The sequence below is a fragment of the Pogoniulus pusillus genome, chromosome 13 (assembly GCF_015220805.1).
Source record: "Pogoniulus pusillus isolate bPogPus1 chromosome 13, bPogPus1.pri, whole genome shotgun sequence".
In the NCBI taxonomy this organism is placed as follows: Eukaryota; Metazoa; Chordata; class Aves; order Piciformes; family Lybiidae; genus Pogoniulus; species Pogoniulus pusillus.
The window spans coordinates 10,829,578-10,853,236 of record NC_087276.1 but is presented as its reverse complement, the minus strand read 5'-3'; the positions used below and the strand labels follow the sequence as shown (position 1 = coordinate 10,853,236).

Sequence of the window (23,659 nt, the reverse complement as noted above, 5' to 3'; positions counted from 1 at the left end):
TTCAATGAAGCATTTAAATCTAGCAGCTTATTTTCACAGGATATGGAAGCATCCAGTTAAGAACTGGATACAAAAGTGTCAGTCTGAATATCCAAATGTGTTGTATGTCAATAAAAGGAAATCAAGCATACATATACGGACTCTGAATGTGAGCAAGCCAAACATCACAAATAACAGAAGCAGGTTAAATCAAACCTTGCAAAAAACCTCACCTATGATTCAAAAGATTTTTTGTGTGTGTATTTTTCCATAGTATTCTGGCTTGCAGCATGGAATGTAGCTCATTGTACGCTGGCAGAAACGTGGGAGAAGAGGCACTTCCTGTTCTACTCCAGCAGTGAATACAAAGTAAGGGAAGTTATTCTCCTAACTTCTCTTAGCAGCAGTATTATTTCTCACAAGATGAAATCGTAAGACTTCAACAAATTGAAGTCTTATCTCTACATCACTCTAGAAACACAGTGGAAAAAATAACATAAATCACAGAAGCAATCATGAAACAGATGAAAAGAACAAATAAGGTGTAATCATGCTCTATTTCATACAAGAAAAGATGTTATTTTTTATTTTTGTCTTGGTAAAGTAGCATATTTCAACCAGATTACAACAAAATTACCACAGGATATTTAAAAAAAATACAAGAAAGCATTTAGAAAAAAAAAATTTATATATATATATATACAGACACATTTGGTTCAAAATTCTATAATGTAAACATTAGCATAACAGGTTAAAATAATGTCACAAATGGTTAATACTTACGTGAATACTGCACATATATACGCTTCAGAGTCAATACAGTTTAACAGGAATAATAAACATCTCCCTTCCCCAGTCAAATTAGTAATCCAGCTTCTCCAATTGCCAGCAGGTTTGGTCCCACATACAAGAGAATCAGTTACTTAGCTCAGTGTTAAGGGAAAAGAAAACAAAAATGGCAAGCAAGCACAGCCTTTCAGAATTAGATTTTTCAACCACATTTATATTTCTATAATTTATAGCATATTGAAAACTTCACTTCCCCCCCCCCCAAAAAAAAAAAATCCCCAAACTAGCTACCACAGGTTTAACTTCCATCATGGTATGGACATAACTTCTGAAATCTCATTAAAGAAACTAATCTCCCACATGGCAGTGCAAGAAATCTGTTTCAATGTAATAACAAAAACAATTTATTTTTTTTAAGTAAAGATGCTTGCATCAATTTATAGATCTGGAAAATTAACTCCTATCTAAACAGTTCAATCCAGTTTTCTAGTATAAATTCATGCTGTTACTAGCCCAAAACTATGCAGTTATTACTAAATTAGAAGTATGCTCTGATTATTGTTTTGAAAGAAATTGTATAAATAATCTTTTTTCTACAGCTGGACCATAAAAGCACAGTGCAGAGTAAGAAGTAAATGAAATGTACAGTGTCAGACCACTGTGCAGAATAAGTGTCCTATCTTCCATTGAATATGTGAAATACAAAGCAGGTTAACTGGCATTTTAAAACATAGTCTATATTTCATATATATATAATTTCATATAATAAAGTGATTCTTTCAATACATAATGCTAAGAAACTACTCTAATGATCAAACAATCAAGTTAATATTCCATGTGATGCAAGGTGCTGACTGAAATATCCTAATCTACAAAAATTGAAAGGGGGAGAAAGAAATCTTTCCTTTGAGTTGTTGAACCACTTTTCTAGATATGCTCAAGCTCCAATATAGATAAAGAAGTATTATTATTGCTACCAAGGAGAAAATTGTGTTCTGATGTTAAAAATGTTCATTTTCATATACACATATTTGACTTCCAATTAGACAAGCACAGTGCTGTTACCAAGATCTGCAAGGGCATGTAGGATCAGAATTTGATGAAAAAGTGTTTTCCTTTCTTTCAAATAGCTGTTCCACAGGTTTCTCAAAGTAACACCAAGCAGGTAGCTATATTTCTATCCACAGGTATTTATTATCTATGCTCAGAATTCCAAGATATTGCATGAAACAAGTTTTGAGGTGGAAGGTGGGAGGGTTGAACCTTTGAAACGGCACAAAGCTCATTGCAGAACTGAGATTCTCTGTATGCTTTGAAGCAAAAGCAATGACACTGGTACTGGAAAGTACTAGTCATTGATTTTGTTAACAAAATATTGTAGTCTTAAATCATTAATATGTCTTGACAAATCGGACTAAGTTCACTTGGGGTTCACTGAGTCTCATTTGTTATTAGCTTGCTGCTCTGAGTCAGTCAACCCCATTTGTTAGTGGATTCTTACTAATTATTTTGACAGCTACCATGCAGATACTGTTCCATACAAGAAAACATTACTATGCAAGAAAAAAATGCATCTTAGCCAGTGATCTTTAATACCATTATGCTCTTCCCCTAAAGACTTGTATTAAGTCAATCATGATGCTGTATGACTTGTAGTAGATTGTCTCAGATAGCATCATTTGATTACAACTATAACATCAACAATACCTTTCATAAAAAGACTGGCTTTGGAATTATTATTCTTCCCAAGAATATGTGACTTAAAGGACATATCAATTTAAGCCTTTATAACTACATCAATTCCTTGTCTCAAATAAACCTCAGAAATTTATCATTATTACTGAGAAGTTTGATTTAATGCAGAAGCCAAGTCAATTCAATGCATTCTCTGTAATTGATGACAGAATCTCCGAAGAAATGAGATTCTGAGAACCTATAGTCAATATGTAATGAATACTGATGGGCCATCACATCTGCAGAAGTTGGAAGAATCTTGCCTGTCCTATATTTTGTAGGAAATTGTTTGTCTTGCATTTGATTGGAGAATGGCATTAAAACAAAAGCAGCACCACTTACTTTTACAATTAATTTTGAATACTCCCTAAATGTTCCAGATGAGCAGTCCTAAGAGACCTAGTATGTCTAAAGATAAACCAGTAATGAAATGGAAGTTAATGATATTACAGATTCCTCTACACTACCTCACACCAAACTGTAGCCTGAGGCTTGCAGCAACAACCCTAGGAACTAATGTGTCCCAAATCCTCCGCTCTGTGTGACAGCACTGCTCGAGGGAGCCCAAACCCATCAGCTCATTCTGCACTGGCCACTAACAACATACAAGGATTTAAGAGCTATTAGTCAGTAGCAAAGAACATCAGATTTGCACAAATACTGTAACTACGTGCATGGAAATTAGGTGACAGAATAAACTGATCAAATCAGTCAATTGCTGGAATTATTGTTACACTTAAGTGGTATTTTATAAGAGCAATATGGCATTTTTCATACCAGCTGGTCAACCTTCTTCAACAGCCTTTGCTGATTCTGGTAACTAAACAGAAATGGTGTTCATGATAGATACAGTTCTCTCAAAGACAGGGCATTTTAGAATGACTTGAGATGATAAAACTTTGTGTATTCATATCGCTAGGCATCCCTTTGGAGTCATGCAAGGACCTCACTGATCTTCAAAATAATCAGGTGTCTGAAGTGGTTATCTTGAGAAGGAAGGCTTTAATAATTTTCTGGGATTCTAGAGGAACCACAGATAAGCTTTTAAATGGATTAGTAATGCACTCAGTATGTTATCTTGTATCACAAAGTGAACATTGTTTGCATCGTTTGTAATCTTAGGAGCCGATACAGAACGCAGCTAACGCTAACATCGCTTTGTTGTCAGTAAACAAGTTTAGTATTTTTGTGTGAACTACATACCTTAAAAATTACAAGATAATCAGGAATGAAATCATTGTAAGAGCCAAATGTAGATACAAAAAAAAATCCTTCTAAGCAACTACAAAAAAAAAATTAAAATTTAGTCTGTGCTAAGTAAGATTTCTTACCATTTCCAACTTTCTGCTTAAGGAGTACTTTAACTTGTGAATTACTTCCAGAAAATGAATGCACCTTCACAGATACATCACAAAGATTTCCACACGGTGTTTCCTGTCCATTTACCTGGAATTCAGTGTTAATAGATGCAAGTCATATTTCTATCAACTAAGCCTCCATTTTCTGAAAAACTAACTTAGAACTTTTTCAAAGTGGGACCACCATTACAGCTACCTTTCAACAAACTAAGCTATCAGCAGCGTATCACAGTCTGCAGAAGCATGAACCAACAAGCCACTCACTTCCCTTTTTCTTAGAGAAACGTTCCACTGTAGTTCACACCACCAGTAAGACTGAATTCCATTCTGCTATTCAGTGCAATCTGCAAGCTACACATTGCAATGGTACGAATCCAGCTCTGGGACTCATACTCAGGAACAGGTCCACTGATACCAGTCTCTGTGGGTAACAAACCCCTCTCACTCCACAAGAGTCAATGAAAATGACTGGACCACCTACCTGACTAAACAATACATGATGGTCATAGGTTTGCAGAACAGAAGCTCCAGTTTGCTAGAACTTCAGAAAAGCACCATTGTGAAAAAAAAAATCTATTATTAATCATCAGCTTGTTTTTTTTCTGCAGGGTAATAGTAGATTTCAATATCAACTGACGTGAGAATTTAATATAATGAATGGATAATAAAATGACAAGATACATCAATTTAAGTAACATTATCCAAAAAAACTTCTGAGGAGAAAGATGTTCTCACACAAAGGAAAACCAGAATACAATTGATAGAAAATGTGAATGTGCACTGCTTCAACTTAATGAAGAGAAGAAGATAGCTAACATATAATTAACTGCCTACGGCAGTGCAGCTAATGGGTACTGAACTGGATTCCAGTTAATCCATGTCAGGACTTCCATCACTTGTAATAATTCTTGTCATTTTTTTTTAGTTGCTCTTACAGTAGTAGTGCAATTACAAACTACTTTTCAATAAGAGGTGATGGGTAACAGGCACTTTCATTACAGGCAATTTTTAAGTATCGCCATGTGAAGAGTTTCACAAAACCAGAGGAAGAATTCTACATTCCCTTTTAACAATGGACTGTTCTGTAATCTCAGCAACAAATTAATAACAAAATGTGACCCAAGACTTGAAAACACTATTTTGAACCATGCTAATTTTGTGTATCCTTCTGGTGGCTTGTAAAAATCAATACTACTGCACCCAACCTTAGAGCAAGGCTGAAATGTCACTAAAGAGTTATTACATTCTCTGATTTTTAATAACTACTTCCCACAGATGAAAGCTATTAAGAGTATCTAACTAGAAATGTACAAAAGATATTTTTCCACCTGTAATGTTTTTCCCTTGTCAGCTACTTTGTCAAGTTTTTAAAAAACCTTTATGAGTGTCAGAGATTGACAATTAAAAAAAAAAAACAACCCAGTCTTTCTATTTACAAAAGGTAATAAATTAGTGAGGTTCTTTTAACCACAGCCTTCTGACATATTGAGCAGTGATAATCATAACTATCCTTCTAAGGAAAATTCATAATTGTCTTGACATGATACCCACATCTCTCTGAAACAGAAAAATGTACATGTAGAAAGAAAATGCAGTACAAACATGGAATTCATAGTAACAGGAAAACTTCAGAATAACAAAGGAAAATATGTGCAATGCAGCTTTACAAAACAAAGAAAATGCCTCTCAGTTTGCCGAGCTCTCATGAAGAGCTCTCATATTCTTTTGAGAAAGTGATTACTGCCTTCCAAAGTAGTTAATCAGGATATGACCCTTAGTAATAAATGTTTCCTTTCAGGTTTTAAGTTGATGCAGCTGTAGTCTCTTCAGGAGCTTAAATTATAAATATAGGCTAGGAAGGAATCGTAGAACAACTTAAAGTACATGGTGCCTGTATTTACAGTTCTGAAAGAGGGTCAGAGATCACCACTCTGAGGTTCCAAGTTTCGTGGCTCCCTTTGATGGCTGCGAGATAGTCTGGGGAAGCGTGTGGCCACTCTTGAGCGGTTGCTTTTGCTTACTGCTTCTCCAGAAGGTGGAATATCACTAGGAAGACAAGAAATAAAGACAGAAGTAGCTACTTTATGTTACATGTAAATTACGCTGTAGTTATTCCAAACATGAAAAAAGCAGATGTTATGAGAGCCTGGCATATGACTGTGAAGTACAGCACACGTCTTCAACGACACAGAACTGCATTCTTTCCACTGGTGTCTCAAGTGTGAACTACAAAATGGGCTCTTGCAAAAATGAGAGCTAGTAGAACTTTTGATACTTTCTGGAAGACTGCAAATTACAGGATAAGAGCACATCTCTATGAGTTGCATTTCAGAAATGGTGGAAAATGCATTTTGAAGTGATAAAAATACAGGCAAAATACACAAGAGCATGGATGATGCTCTACTCAACAATCCTCTAATTATGGATGGATGTATCATTACATGATGAAGTACACTGGCAATACATCCCTGCTGGGAATTCTTCAATCTCTTCTGACCCACAACAGACTGTAGTCTTACGTGAACGAGCCTTTTGGAAAAGACTCCAAGAAGTACATTAAGTTCCAAAAGAAACAGTAACAAAAAAATCCAGCTTACCTAGGTGATATTCAGAGACTACAGACTCCTCGGAAAACTACAGTATAAAGGGATAGCATTGTACTTGTGCCATTCTTTTAGAGGACTCCACGTGGTTCTTAATTACACTGCTTACATACAGGTCAATAAATAAAACTAAGTTCTGCATTTTGCAACTCAGCTAAGCAATATAATTACACAGTGTACACAGCCAAACCTGTTCTTATAAGTTTTTTAAAACTTGTTTTACAGTATCTACCTTCAGAGTGTGTTAACAAGTCCATAAGGGAGGAAATGCTCACCTACAGTTCTTGTCAGAATAAATACACATATATTTTAAGACAACGGCACAACTTTATGTTGTTCCTGTTCTCATGCAGAATGACCTTCCTCACAGGTCAGCAACCCTGCAAAAACCATAGGCACATGCAGGTTCAACTCCAGCATTTTGAGCAACCACATGGGAGAGATTTTAGCAAAACAAAGGCCTTTAACAAGCTCTGGGATTGAGTGGAAAATGCACTTGCAGAAAGCAGAGTAGTTGTTATGGCAGCTGCATCACTGGTAGCCATCAGCTTTGTACCTATAAGGCACACATTGGCCATTAGTCACTAAAATAATTTTTACAATGCAGTATAGAGAAAAAAATCAGCTCAGATGCTAAACATTAATGAAATAATGGGGTTTAATGACAATGTACTGTCTAAATTTCTAAGCAGAATGGTCTAACATAGCCTTATTTAAAACAGTGAAGGATTCATCCACTCCTATTACAACATTTAGTTTTCCTAGGTAACTAGGAAGTCCTCTTCTTTAATAACAAGATTAACTAGTTACATCTTTCATTCCTTACTTTTCTTGTCAGTAGAATAAAACCTCCAAAAATTAATTTCACATACATAATTAATTCTTGGTAGCCAAGGGTAATTGGACTTCCAACTCTGGTCCTATAATTTCTAATTTTGAAACTCAGCAATGCTATCTAAGTTGCTGTAGAAAATTCTGATCGTGTGAATCCAATTTCAGCTGTGCTCATTAGCATGGATTTCTTTTAGCAACATGAATATTATTACTCATTATTTTTACACTATTTATACATTTGCAGCTAAGCAGTTGATATTCTTAATGCTTGTAAAATACAGCATGGAATACTGGCTTCAGAGGGTTCTGATTTTGTCGTAAAATACGTGTTTTTCCAAACATGTAAATATAAAAGCATCTAAATATCAAATATATAATTGAATAAATTTTCATTCTAGTGAGATTTTCTCAATCTAAAATAGGTTCATTTGCCAGCACAATGGCCTCCACTGATAGTACTTCAGCTTTATCTGACAGACAGAAAACTAATTCAGGGCTATGTGGTAGTTTACATTGCAGAAGAAAGCAGTGTTATGTGCAATTACTCTAATTTGGTGATTGCTTTAATGAAAGCACATTTTAATACACAAGCTCCTCCTGCTGGCTTGTCCACAAAATGACATTACTGTCACCCCAGTGGGAAGTCCCTTACTTCCCTCTCCTGAAGGAAAACTGTAATTCAAAGAAAAAAAGGGGAAAGGTGCAAAGTCTGCCCTCATAGGCAAGGCTGAGGTAACAAGATCCTGTTAGAATAATGACATGAACACCAATGTCTCTGAACGAAGGACAAAAATTGTAAGCAATTAATTTAAATGATGCTAACTCCAAAACAAAAATCTATCCAACAACCAGATTACAGATCACTTCTTAAATATCTTAGTTAATTTTTACAATTACAACCCAAATTCTAAGACAAATTATTATGTTATGTAGGTTTACAGAACCCAGTTTTTATCTGATGAATTAGCCTTTGTGCATCCAGCATGGAAAAGAAAACTAGAGCTTAAATTGAATTTATCAACTTCCATGCAAACAGATGTTGGATAGCAAAAAAAGCTTAGGGTATTTTTAAGTCATACATTTAATATCCTAAGCCCCTTTCTACCATCTCTCCTCCAAAACCTGGAGAAGCCATCTTCAGCTCTCACTTTTTAGTCTACAATTAAAATGCTGACTTTCATATAATGCCCAAAAAATTATCTACTAAATCTGGGACTGAGATTACCAACCACCTCCAAATGCATGGTAATCAAGTAGGAAGACTAATCTTCCATGTCTTCTGTTTCCTTTTACTAGATTTAATAGTTTAGTTCTGGCCTTGAGGTCAAAGCATACTTCAGAGCATGTGGCACTAAACAAGACACTTTTTTAAACTTATGGCCAGTTTGACAGGTCAGATATTCCATGAACTCTTGGACAGAGGCATGAAGACATTAAAACTATTCTGTCAGTATTTCTGGCAAACACACATGAAAATGAAATTGAGGCGCATGTTATGAACCTATTTTCTCAATCTGTGTTTGGGATAGAGGAGGAAGGAACAAGCATACCTACACACAATGCTTGCAAATCCTCACATTCATCTCATTCAGCAAAACCAGTCTCCAGGCTACGTTTCCAGGACTGAGTTAGGGTTCACCTTCAGCTGATGATTTAACTCAGATTAAAATACAAATTTAAAATACATAAATCTAGCCCAGGAAGTAGCTATTCTGGAGTAACTTTTACAGAACAACTACCCCAAGTCCCTGTGGACTTTAAAGTCCACATCTGTTTGAGTTACACTTGTTCAGCTTTAATAAAATATTCTTCTTTCATCCTATTACCTTCTTAGCCACTCAAGTCTTAACAGGGTTTAATTTTCTAGGCTGAGTCTGGCAGGCAGCCAGGTGCTTGCCAGGCATTACCCTGTTCAGCAGTGGAATGTCCAAGTATTAAAGGCTCAAGTCCTTTTCTACATTCTGGCCTTGTCCCATTCTGAAGAAAATAGCAACCTGCTGAGGCAATCAATTCCTTCTTCCCACCAGGTCACTGTTTAGCTTTTAAGCATTCCTGATTGATCTGCCCAGCATTTGTTTGGATACCAATTCAGTTTCATCGATTTTGTCTTGGTGTCAAGTTCTGCCTGAGGTGCATCTATAGGAAACAGCTTAAAATAACTGTCCTTTAAATCAGTATCTAGTTTAGTCATACCTTACATTTCTTGCTGTGTATCAAAATGTAAACTGCATTTTCTGTGTTTCACATACATGTAAACGGCAGTGTTCCATTAGCTGATGTTGTGAACATTTACATGAAGGTATTTATTGCCTATCTCACGGTCTACCCTTCAGGATAGAATTGGAAAGAGAAATTAGCCAGAAAAAAAAGTTGGTAATTAGAAATACTTTCATACCAGCCAGAGTTCAAAAAGCTGAAGTAATAAGCACATCTTGGGAGTGTAACAAGGCTCAGGATCAGATATTTCATTATATCTGTATCTCACATGTAGTTGTATCTCTGGAGATATTAATGATTCTAGTTTTCCTTGAGTAATATTAAACTTAATAAACTTAATTAAATATTAAACATAGTTCATGAAGAAAAGAACTAGCAGGCAGATAAATATGGGGACTTTTTTTTTGCGATTTTCTTCAATTTCTGTCATGATAATAATCTAATTTTTGGTTGTAACCTTAACATTAACATGGTAAACATGCTTCAGGAAGGCAGTTCCCTCAGAAAGTTAGGACACAATGCCTCTATTATACTGAGACCCTTATTAGACAAATGAGAACCAATTCTGGCTTGCCAACACAACATTATCTCAGCACCTTCTGCCAATTACAATCAACTAAACTACCTTTTCAGTGGCATTATTAAGAAAGACCCTGACTCCATCAAATCATTTTATATGCTCCAGCAACTCCTGCTTTGCAGTGGTCTGAGTCAAATCCTTGTTTCTAGTTGCTGAAGCGTTAATTGAAGCTACATTCCTGTCATTAATCCCAATTTTGAAGAAATGAAATATAATTATTAATGAGAAATGGTGACCATAATATAGTTATATAAAAAGGCTGAGTTGAGATGTTTAAATAATCAGCTATTAACAGAAGAAATAGAAAGATATGGTAAGATAATCTCTCTGTAGTGCCTTTTGATACTGAAAATCCTGAAAACACTATTAGAGCAAAGCTGTCAGGTTAAAACCTGAATCATTTCCTGTCAAGGTCAGAGCTGAACTGACCAAGAATTGGCAAGCATTAATTCTAATATTTTCTCTAACTGTTTGATTAATACACAGCTCCTAATTCCATATACATACTTCTACATCATAACTCACGAGTTTGTAATAACACATTCAATCTCTTCTTGCTGTGAAATAATTACACATAATCATGCTTCCATTTGTTAGAATTTGAATGATCCTGACTTGAATGTTCTCATGCTACAAATCAGTTTCCTGACCAGCATGAAAATTTTCTCCAAAAATTTCATCTGCATTGATACTTGATTTTTTCTGTAAACTGTGACACTGTACATAATTCTGATGATCTAATCTCTTTTTTCTTCCACTAACTTTACTTTGAAGTTGACAGAACAAGATGGTTACTGTACTATAGATGTTTATTAACCATTGAAAAATGTCCTATAGAATGAATAATAGCTGTGATTAATTTTGGATGAGATACATACACTCATCAGGGAATGCTCAGAACCCTGTAAAAAATACCTTTCATTAGTTTATATCTGAGCAACAATCATACTTGAGTTTAGTTCCTTGCAGAACCACTTGCAAGCCACTGGCACTTGGGCACAGTTACTTTCAATCTTCTGTGGTGCCCTAGCTAGGATAACATAATGCACAAATGCCCACACAGTGTACAACAAATACTCACATGGATGACCCTCTCATGACTAACTAGAAAACACACCCACACAAGAAAAGGTTCACCATAACACACAATTTCTTTATAATTGATATCATTGTATCTCAATTAGTTGAGAGGCAGTGACTGGCTATTTTATTCACTCCCATCTAGAAATCACCAACATTCTACTCTGCTGGAGGTCAGCTGAATTTGCTATGATCTACCACTTCTCAGTGATAGGTAATTTAATGAACAAATAGTTTAGAAGCAGAACATGTTCAAAGGTTGTTTATATAATAACAAAATGTAGGATTTGCTTTCAGAAGAACAATGTTGGGTAAATACCTGGATTTACTTTTTCCTGTTAGCACTGTAATTATCATCTTCAAGGAAAGCAAAGACAGATCTAGGATATGTTTTTACTGAAAATACTAAGGTAACTAAGCCCAGAAGACATGCATCAGAATTCACAATGCATCATATATGTGAAAATAAAAGGAGAAAAACTCTTGTTTGACAAGTAGCAATTTCAATGTGCTGAGACAGCAGTGCATTACAGTGACTAGCCAGGCACTTCCTCCTCCATAGTCACAAGCTGTTTGCATGCAACAATGACACGGAATGGAGACAACCTTAATTACCAAATTAGCTTTTAAACAACCCATAATCAATACGATTGGCAGTGGAAGTAACAACAGAAGGAGTTTACAGTAAGCTTGTTCTCAGACACCAGCATATGAGAAGCCAGTGAAAGGAGTTAAGTACTAACACCTGTGTGCTACCTATCTCAAAATTACACAGAACAAAACCTGTAAAAAGTCAATCACCTTTTCATACCAAGTGGCAGAAAAAAATTATCATCTCATCTAACTTGCCTAATTTTGCCAATATCACAGAGAAGGTAAATCTGAAGGCTTAAAGAATTTCTTCCTTCCTGTTCATCCCTATTACTTACCTGATACTGAGTTCATAAAGATACTTAGACTAATTTTTGTTGAAAAAAGAAATATTCCAGTCTTACTTCACCATGTCTGACTGTTAACCTTCAATACCACTTAATTCAGCTTCATGGGTAACAGCACACAGTTACCAGTCTCCTATTCTGGACACCTGCCACCCACATTTCTAGTTGCTTTAGGAGCAAACAGCTGCTAGTGCTTTAGTTCTGAGCTGTGGTGATGGCCCTGGTGTATATACTCAGCTGCTGTTTCCCTGTTGAGAAGCTTAGTCCCCTCCTCCATGCTCCTTGAATATTCTTTGCTCCAAATTCAGCTAGGGAAAAATATTTGCCCACAAGCACTAGCATTTAGTGTAGTTTAAATAGTCTCTGTGGGAGTAATGCAACTTAAATGTCTTGGCTTTCAGTTTTGCAAGTAAACTGCCCATCATAAAAAAACAACCTGTAAAAATAATTACCATTTTTAAAGAATAAAAGTCTTCTTTTAAAATTACCATAAATGTAAATGGAATGATAAAGAAAAAGTTGTGATCAAAACATGTTGTTTTGATCTTCCAAGCAAGTGCTTGAGTTTTAATTGCCCCATTGAGTTAAGAGGTATCAGCTGTTTCTCTCGAGTGTCTTCATTTCTCATGAAGATTACAACATTATATTAACATATGCAACAAGACAGGAGAGAGCAGCCATGACCGTTCTCAGGGACAGATCCAGATTTGAACGGATGTCATGTTAACAATAGCAGCTGTGAATGTGAAAATGAACAAATGTAAAAGCCACTCACAGAATCCTAGAGAATCATAACTCTTTTCTGGGAAATGTGTTGGCAATAATAGAAGTGAAGAACAGTGCTTTATAGCAATCACTCTGGGTTTGGGAGTAATTTTTAAATACTAAGAGCACTTTGCTGCACTCCAACCAATAGTGATCCACAAATGAAACCCTCAGAAATACAGGTCTTAATCTCAATTTGTGGAAGTCTATATCATACAATCAACCAGGTTGGAAGAGACCTCAAGATTATCCAGTCCAACCCACCACCCAGCCTTATGCAATCAACTAGAGCATGGCACTAAGTGCCTCATACAGTCTTTTCTTGAACACCTCCAGGGACAGTGACTCCACCACCTCCCAGGGCAGCCCATTCCAATATATTGTTAAGCTATTATTTTTAGTTTCCCTAAGCTAAAAACAAAAACAGCTCACAGAAAATAATGCACCTGGAAACATAATCAGAGAGAGACGTGGCATAGTGGGATTAAACCTATACTCTCCAAATAAACAAAAGTAATCATGATGGGAAAATATGTAAATAAAGTACAGAATTGAGTACCATCAACAGAATAACAAGGGAAATGTTGACTTTGTTCTTGGTAACGAAGATGAGGACTAAAGTTTACATTTAATCCACCACAGAAAGGGAAGCTAATCACAGAAGGTATGACACTGCCCAGTAAATGACTGTGGGAGCCAGCCTGGGCTGCAACATTCTTGATGGATTAAAAAGAAACTAAACAAGCATCAGGCTGTCCAGCAAAAAGAAGATTACAGTAATTGGCAAACAAAATCCCATTTTCTGTTTAGTCAGATTCGAATTGTTTTCTCTGTAAGAAAGAAAATAACAATGATAAATTCAGCCTCATCCTTTTTAAAATTAGAACTCCAAATTAGGCTAACAGGAAGCAAAATCTGCTACTGATGCCAGCAGGAGTTAAATATGCAGTAAACTGCTGGCCATGAGCTCCTGAAATTTGGGCTCAGGTCTCTGGGTACTATCAGATTCAGAATATTTACAATGTTTATTATCTTGGTCCCCCTCTAATGCAGATGCAACTGTGCCAATGAGTTCCAAATAAAACTAAATACAATTCACAACAAACTTGCCCCTTGACAGAATATTAAAGAAAAGCCAATCCAGGACAACAGTGATCACTTGTAACTCTCACACTGCTGCCAGTGATTTAAGTGCGACTCCAGCACTGGAATTGCATGCCTAGCAAATGGGCAGTAGCAACTTGTGAGTTTTCAGCTGCACAGAAAAGCTGGTAAATAAATGCTACTATCTGCTAAGTGTCTGCTTCAGCAGAGTTTTATCTCAGAAGGATCACAAAAGGCACTTAGATCTTTTTCTTGTTAATTCCCCATTAAGTTCTTCCTTTCATCATCATTGAAAGTTTCGTGACTTTCAGCCACATGAAGGTTTTAGTATGAGGAAGACTAGGCATCCTTGATTTAGGACATTTTATAGCTCTGAATAAATTTTGAACTAAATGATGACTGGAAAAGCTGCTGAACCACCCTCTCTGGTTCAGAGATAGATCAATGAAGCATCTGTAGTTAGAGGTCAATATTACACATGAATGTACACAGTACCAGAAGACAGTAAGATAATGAGGCATTTTATCCTTGTTAGGATGGTCTTGTTTGCAAGCAGCAGGAGAAAAGTCTTAGAAGACACTGTAAACTCTACAGCATGTACCTGCAGAGCAAAGGACTATGCTGATGTGATGTGAAGACTTTTTATGTCCTACACAGGTGAGCAGGTGATACCTGTCAATTTGACTGCACTAACAACAGCTCTACAGTTAGACATGAAACTTTTTTAATCTTACACAGATAGCTGCCCTCTGCTTAGAAAACACTGCCCACTGGGTTTTTGTTGGAATCTTTAGGATTTATATGCATTTGACAGTAAAAATATGACAAAATATCTAGTCTGCCTGACAAAGCAAACCAGCCCTGCTTTATTTCCCTTTGTAAACACCTAGCACATCTCAATAGCTAGAGCTTTAGGATTTATCTCTTTTAATATGTAGGAGTCTTCCACTGAAAGATTTTTAAAGGAGCCAGATATTCAGAAGTGTTCAGTATTATTTACCCAGAAACTGGTTTAAGACTAATAAACAAAATCTCTTATAAGAAATAATTTATGAGTTCTTAGAGGTTAGAATAAAATTTCAGGCACAGGATTTCAGAATAAAAGTGGACACATAATAGTAAGAAACAGACTCCTTGGCTCATTTTGCAGTTGCAAAATTAAGGAGGAGTTAACAAAGCACAGATTCCTAACTCCAGCAAACTGCAGTCCCTGCAGACCCTCATGTTACTGGTTCTCCTTCTTACTACATATCATGCATTTTACAAGACTCTTCAGTGTAATTCTGCTATAGTACAATGGTTGAAAACAAACCTTTGTACTGCTGTTGGTGTCATCACACTCTGGGACACTGTGTAGTTCATATGCAAAGATCTGAAGGAAAATTACTCAGGTGTGCCCTTGAAGACAGTTAATATCATCCTTCTCAGTGCAAATCTTTCCTGCAATTTGTTTAAATTGCATTGTTTTAGCAGAAGTAAGATGAAGAAGCCTCTTCCTATACAAAGCAGCTCTGCATTAGGAACTCTGCAGCTATTCTGACTACATACTCACAGAAAGGAGCAGCCCAAAGTGACATCTAGACCGATGTTGTAAATACACAAACTACTTCAGTCACCTTGTCCACGGTTTAGGGTCATTCTGAAACAGTAACTGAAACAAGTGTGGAGAGGGTATTAGTGCAGTTCCTGCATGTTGCAGGTGAACTAGAGCTGCGTGATGAAGCTACTTCTATTATTTCTGCATAGACCTCAACATTTCAGGTAATTTTGTATTTTTGAACCAGCATTTGGCCTAATTTGAACCTACAGGGAATGTATTTGGAGACCTCTGGAGCAGTTTAAAGCACACTCCTAAAAAACTAGAAGCAAACACTCTTCACTCATTTGTTAATGGTGTGAAGTGATATGACAGGGAACTATGCATACATATAATTATTTTTTGTTATTAACAGATGAATGCCCGTAATTACAACAAGTTATTCTAGAATCCTTCAGCTCACTGTTCATAGATTCTGCTACCATCACAGAAGTGCCAAACATATTAAAAATGCACCACAAAAATAGCAGCTGAATTACAACAGAATTGAATGGACTATGTTTATAGCTGGCAGACTAACAAAAGCAAGGAACAAAGCTTCTGTAGGATGTTTTGAATTTCAGTGATGGCGTGTAGCTAATTCATGCTGTTTTCACACGAGAAACCGAAGGCTGCTGAAATATTTTTCAATGCAAGTTCAAATGAGGAAAAGAAATAACCCACCTCCTTTTGAAAAAACTGTGCAGTTAGGCATAAACAAACTTGTTATGGTCTGGATTAAAGCCAAGAACATGAACAAGTACAAAGATACCTTCCTTACAAAGATTATTTGCTTCCTGTATTTGAATGGATGCATCCATTTATCCATTACTGACAGTGCTGCACAGAAAAAAAGTACAAATACGTACTAGAAGACTGCAATATAAGATGTATAAACAGAGTTTTCTAAACCACATTGTCATCAGTATTCCTTAGTGCTTCACATGCTAAAAGAAAGAAATAAAGCTTATAGATCCATCCCTCAGCAAAGCCTCTTTTACCTCTCAAAATCTTTTCCACTGTGGAAAAGTAATTAAACTTATTCTTTGGGTTTATTCCCAGTGAAATATGCATTACAGAATAGGCTTTTCTTGCAATACTCCATATCTAACGAATCCATTAGGAGAAAAATGTTGAAGTTATGTTGTTTCATTAGCAAATTATGTTTTCCTAAAACTTGCCATTTTTGCACTTATGGCAAACTTACATATGTGAGTCTATTTACACATGTGCTCTGATTTAAACAGTGTCTTTCAACACTTACTCTTTTTTTTTCTCCTCCTAACAGATTTCTCAAGGGCAACTGAACTGAGACATCGACATTTCAGAAGATCTGTAGCAAACATCATAAATTCATGTTTGAGAGCTTAGCTTGTGTATTTCTGATAATGGATTACATAAATACACTGTGCCAAAACTGTTTGCAAATGCCATCGCGTGCCAAAATTGTTTGCAAATGTCACAGAGAAGCACCGAATATGAAAGGGGTCCTTTCCTTAATCTGGAGTGATTACTTCTGAACAAAGGCCTGATCTAACAGAACACAAACACTGCCTGACTGATGCTTGCTGTGCCCCACTGTGACTCTCATCAGTAGGATATGAAAGCATGCAGTGACTTACAGGAATTGGTCCTTGTTTTTCTGCATCAGATATCTTGAAAAAAATACCATTTTCAATTTCACAGAGTGTCAGAAAGACAATTTGGTGATAAGACAATAGATGTTTGAGAACTGAAAAGAGAACATAAGTCTATTGCACTGACTAAAAGGAGATATAGCTAACCTGCTAGGTCATGTCACCCAGACCCTGGTCCTAACCAATAAATCCACTAAATGATGCTCTCACTGGAAAGTGCTGCCTTTGTATATCAAATACACACTTACTGCTAGGCTTTTTCTCCCACTCTTCCACGTTTTAGAAAGTCTTGGAATAAAACTGAGTTTTTAGATCACCTGAATGGTCAGGAAAGATCTTAACCAAACTGCGCTTTTAATAGACTTCAGACTGAAAATGGTGAGTCTTATAAGACTTTCTCTTGAACATACACTCTCAGTTTAGGTCCCTGTTGTTCGAATCTGTAGTCACCTGTTAAAAGCTGCATCTATTACTTTCATGACTTTTCCAAGTAGAAATTTGAACTTCTCATGGATGTCCAGACTGAGGCTTTTCTAGTTCTCTGGCATTAAAAAAAAAAAAAAAAAGGAGATCAAATTTTGCTGCATTTGAACAATTACTGTACACAGCGGAATGACAAATACATCAGAAAAAAGGGTCTCCTCTAAGACATTGTTTTGAAGATCCTGAATGGTAACTAAGGCTTATGGATCCCAGAGCTCTCATATCCATCTGCACTTGCACACAGACTGCTCTGACTGACCAGATGGCTTCTTACAAAACAACATGTTTATATTTTCCAAAACACTTTCTGCTGGTACACTTATTTTCTGTAAGAGACCTGCAGATGGTTCCCTTCCCCTATCTATAAATTCTCCAAAATATATCCTCCTGAACTAGTTGTTATGCAATCTTCAGCTACATATGCTGATATCTGACTGTGAATATCTGAAGCTGGCAATTTTCTTAAAATAATCTCCATAAAGAGAAACTTAACAAGCAATTATATATCAGCTAGTTTAAGTGCAGCTGTAGAATAAATATTGCAAATCATTTTTCAAATTTCAGTAGGCCAAAAATGAATCTTTGAAAGCCACAATTTCATAACAAGGAAGTCAGGTAGAGTTGGCCAAGTGTGGGCTTGTTTAACTTGAATTCTTTTACAGTATTACTGCTACAGGAAACAAGGGACTTCACTTTCTTTACATATCACAGAAACATCACAGAATCATGGAAACACTCATTCAGGTTGGAAAAGACCAAGTCCAACCATTATCCCTACTCTACAAGGTTCACCCTAAACCATATCCTCAAGCACCACACCCACACAACTTTTAAGCACATCCAGGGGTAGTGACTTAACCACTTTCCTGAGCAGTCCATTCCAATGCCTCACCACTCTCCCTATGAAAAAGTTTTTCCTAATGTCCAGTCTAATCCTATCCGGTCAACGCTTAGGGTCATTCCCTCTTATTCTATCACTAATTACCTCTCTCAGACACCAGCAATAGCCTCTCCACAACATCCTTTCAGATAGCTGTAGATAGTGATGAGATCTCCCTTCAGCCTATCAGGTATACTTGTTCATGAACACAGAAAGATCTGAAACTTTCATAATTACTGCTCTCTCAATCTAAGGAAGAAACAAAAGCCTGTAAGATCGCTTAACTATACAAGTAAAAATATGTTCTGCATGCTTACAAGAAAAGTTTTTATCAATCCTGTGGAGAGGTCAATCTCTTTTAAATGTAAAGATGTCTAGTATCATCTGTTACAACTGCTAGTAATCAAATGCAGACTAGGAGGTTAATGGAAAGCAGTCCTGTATACACTGATATGTATATTACTGTTTTCATGGTTACACTTTGCAACTCGTGAGTATCATTTTGTATGAGACCTTAATCATGCATTTGTTTTTATACCAGATTTAACACTGGCATTCCATCTGGAGATAAACACAATTCAAATGGCACATAAACCCACTCCAGAGCCTGTTGAACTGAGAAAACACCTATCTCAAGCTCTCAATGAGACTTAATTTAACAAGGAAAGACTGGCAAACCGAGTTGACAGGCAGACTTTGAGGCAAGCCTGGCTGAGCTATGCACCGTGCACAGACTGAGCAGCGCACACAATGAAATGACTAACAGAATGCCACAATGAATCAGATACACAAATATGGTCAGAATCAACCATAATATTGCATCTGGAAAAGCTGCTAGTTAGCTTACCTTGCCAAGTGTTTCCATTTCCTTTATTTTTCCATTGAGTTCATACCTTAGGCCTAGAGAATGAGCACAGTAGCCTTATACAGAAGGTATCACAGATGTCTGTATTTTAAACAATATTAAAAGTCACCTAGACTTCATTTTGTGAGGATGCACATATGCCCCACACATGCACATTTCATGCTTTAGGTATCATATCCACTTACAGTATATTGATAGCAATGAAGAGAGACAATGGAGTTATAGAACTAGGCAAAGAACATGTTTCTTACTGAGGAAACAGAAATACAGATTCTAACGTTTCAGGACGAGTACTGTACATATATATGTATTGTGGTGGGGGAGGAATCAACATAAAAATTCCCTTAAAATCTACTGAATGCTTTCCATGAACAAAAATTGATTTAACAGTATGCAGTATCCTACTGTTCTACCTTCCAAAATACATTTGGTGAAAACTACCAGTTTAAGGCATTTTCAGCACACTCCTCCAAGCCGAAAATCTCACGCAGAAGTTCACACTGCACAAGTCACTCCAGTTAAAAGAACGACTCCAGTGAACAACTGCCCAGTGTCACAATCTGGACTTTTCTTGGTTTAGGCAGTGTTGTTAAATTAATTTAAATTAGAATCAGACACTGCCCTCTGCCCCCTATCAACATATTCTGTTCCTATGTGCAATTAACAAAATATATTAACCGGTGCTGACAGACAGTAAAGAGAAGGTAGAGTGAGCACATTGGTATAAAATGACAATGCTTACAAGAAACATACATTAGTTCAGTACTTGAATGGCAAGTGAAGCTATCGTATGTCTAGCTTGGCATGAACAACTTTGTTCTTTTATTCACTTAGGAAATCACACCACATTACAAATAAAAAGTTTCAAGATGGTCAATGTTGCTGAAAGTTAAAAATAGGTAAACTGATTGCTTGACACCTTATTCCACCATAAAATGCTTCGATGCTATCAAGAATGAGGATGGTACTTTGAAGTACTGCACACTTAATTATATTAGCATTTCTTGTACTCCACTTTTCACAGCTAGGATGCAAAAATTTGTCACAGATTCAAAACTAGCATAAGAAGCTTTAAGGAATATTGGAGCTATTGTTTATGAATTAGGTATGGACAAAACTGAAGTAGGATGTGTGTGTGTTTATAATTAGGAACAATTTATGATTTAGTTAACCAAATACATCTTGACAAATACTTGCCTGTTAGGGGATTATGCAGTAAGTACCCTGAAAGGCATGAGGAGTTTTTGTTGATGAGCAATGGAAAATGAGTTGATTCACACTTAGACCTTAAACTACATAACTCTGCAAAGGGTATTACATATTCTCTTAGAGCAATGGCTGGATGTCTAAAACCTTATTAGCTGTGATCTCCACATTTATTTTAAATACCTGTCCTGCTCTACTTCACGCTGACTTCATATCTAAGGTACATGTGGGAATAGATGGTAGCTATATCTTTTATTTTGCAATTTATAGCCTTAAGTAGCAGCATTCTCAGTTACCAGGCTAATGTTTGCTGTAAAAATCCCAGCAAAGGACAGCTAATTCAGATTTTTATGACTGGACTTCAAATGAGTGGTGCTCATTTATCACTGCTGCCACTAGAAACGAGAGGAAAAAAAACCCAACCACACGACCTTCATGGAAGGACTAAACTTTCCAACCACATGAAGCAGAAAGAAACCGCTTACTCAATAATGACACAAACCACAGAAGTAAGAATTTTCAAAGACAGGGAAAGTGGTGGAGAGTCTTAATGAGTCACAGTCACTTGAAGGAGACACAAACAAATCATTTCCTACTCCACAACATTACTCCTAACTATGACTACTCAATTCTGGATATCAATAACTGGTGCTCAAGTGCATCAATCTTCCAACTAACTTGTTTTTATTCAAGATAATTTACAATCTCAGCTGGTTTGACTTCATTCCGAAACAGAATAAATATTTTACTTCATTGCTGTAAGTTAACCTGTACTTTTGAGTACTCAGCATTGCAATTTGTTGATATATTGCTACCTCATTGAGAGGAATGTAAAAAATTTAAGATAGCAAAACAGGGGTGGCATAGGTTAAGACTGTGTTTCTGCAAGTCTCTTTCTGAGTTTAATTTTATGAAAGTAAAGAACAGAATTACAAATACGTTCTCCCTATTTTACCCAGCCTTAAAATGGAAACTTTCTTTACTGGCTCTAGAACCCACTCTTTGCTACCAATTCCATAAACACCTGCTGCAGTACAGAATACGTATTAAGAATTCTCTTTGTAACAAGCAGTGCATACAACTTGCTTGTTACCAAGGAAACAAGGATCACTGCTGTAATGACATAAAACTTAACTGTGTGCTTTTATGAGAAAATCTTAACCTCTTCTTGTACTGCTACATAAAACAGCACAGTTTAGAAAAAAAAATCTCTTGCTAAAGACTTGATGAGTTTATCAGCAAGCAGTAAAAAAGCAGGACAAAAAAAGAAACAGTAAATGCCACTGAGAACGACAACTCTTCTCTCAGATCGGTCTTGTTAATTGGGAGGGATAATGACAAAAAGTGATAATACAATTCCTGGGGTGGGAGGAGAGGGGAAAATAAATATATCTATATCTCTGAAGATAACTTGATCTGACCAGTTCCTTCCCACCCAAGCTACCTGAAGTAAGAAAAGTGGTTATGACTTGTACAAAATGAGAACCAAGCATACCAAGAGCAAGAACAGGGATTCAAAGTGATGTTAAACTACTTCTGCATGTTATAAAGTTATGGAAAGAAAAAATACTAAGTAAATTGATGATTTTCTATTTACAGGGAGGGCTATCTAGCATTTTCACTAACTCTAATGGCAAATCTCCCTTAACATGACCAACTGCTGGGGAAAGAAATAGAACCTATAGAAATGCTGCTGAGAGGAATATCAGAACTAAGAAAATCCAACATTTTCTAGTCCTTTCTACTTTTACAACTGAGAAAAGTATTGACAACTACAATCGAACAATAAAAGTCAAAACATATATTCTGACTCCAGATTTTCACTTGGCTTAAATTTTGATCCAAAATACAAAGGACAGCATTTTCTTCATACTCCCTTGCCATATTCAAGCTATCTTCCTTTTAACATTAAACATTTTGTGTATCTCTCTCCCTACTTACTCTTACCCTCTTTATCACTGTTCCTCCTCCTTGTAACCTCTGATACTTTTTTCCTGCCTCACTTTCCTCTAACATCCATATACCCTCTCAACTACTCATAGCTGGGAGAAGAGAATATATTACATTTGTAGAATGCCATGTAATACAGATCTTCAATGTTGATATCTGCCAAAATCCAAAGACAGTGTAACATCATAATACAAGTCTTGCAGAAAGAAAAGAGATGAAAGTATGAATTCTCATATGCTTTGAGCAAACAATTTTTTGTCCTACTTCTTCACATTTCAGTCAGATCAAAACAGGCATGATACTTTTTTAAGTTTGATGTCAAGCCTCATAAGTTATGAGAGACTAAAAACAAAGCTGTCAGTGACAAAGCGAGGAATGCAGAAACCCAGAATAACAGTGAGACAACAATATGCTTGTTAAGAACAATCCACTCCAAGTAAGATATTTTCATTCTATCATGAGCAAAAATTCCACCGAATAGTACATTTCTGCATTGGAAGTTCCTGCATTATCTGAACATGCTAATCAAATTTAGATATGTAGGATATTTTTACTTCAACAATCATCAGTGCTTGGCAACACATTCTATTGAAAGCTAAATATTGTGAAACATCTCTATATAGTTTTGTAAGTAGATCAATCAATCAATATAGCAATAAATTAGTTTCATTAGCCTGTGTCAGGCATTAGGAGGTGCTTTGCTAATTAAAAGTCACACATTTAAGCAAATGCTATTCCCAGTTTGTTAATGTAAATTATATTTCTCTTTATCAGAGTGCTTGCTTACTGTTACAGAACACTACCCAGATCTGTTAAAGTGATACTGAAGTCACTCAGTGCCAAGTTTGTAACACAAGCTACAGCTTCAAGGGATGCAGTTTGGTAAAACTCTAGCCACCAGCCACAGAACTTAAGAATGCATTAGCTGGATACTGTCATTTATTCTATTATAAAGCACAGATACATACACTAATAACTTTAACAACTGTCATGCCATCACCAGCTCACGGTTTTAAAAATTAGCACATTAAAACTTCCTTATTTTGTACTGAAAATTTTAGGCAGTACTTCAGGGGTACCT

General features: G+C 36.2%; 1 protein-coding gene across 3 annotated transcripts in view; it reads right to left on the bottom strand.

The window, feature by feature from the left end:
- Nucleotides 1-576: 576 nt before the first annotated feature.
- Nucleotides 577-23,659, bottom strand: part of SNX29 (sorting nexin 29) — a 97,365-nt gene continuing 74,282 nt past the window's right edge. The window contains exons 21-22 of one of the 3 annotated variants that reach the window (XM_064152959.1): nt 19,405-19,457; nt 5,846-5,906 (exon numbers count right to left, since the gene is read on the bottom strand). In XM_064152959.1, coding sequence (XP_064009029.1) covers nt 19,445-19,457 — 13 coding nt within the window. In that variant the 3' untranslated portion in view covers nt 5,846-5,906; nt 19,405-19,444. Of the gene's footprint in view, nt 5,907-6,954; nt 7,020-19,404; nt 19,458-23,659 lie in introns of those variants that run through there. The other 2 variants (XM_064152956.1, XM_064152957.1) reach the window with 2 other exon arrangements.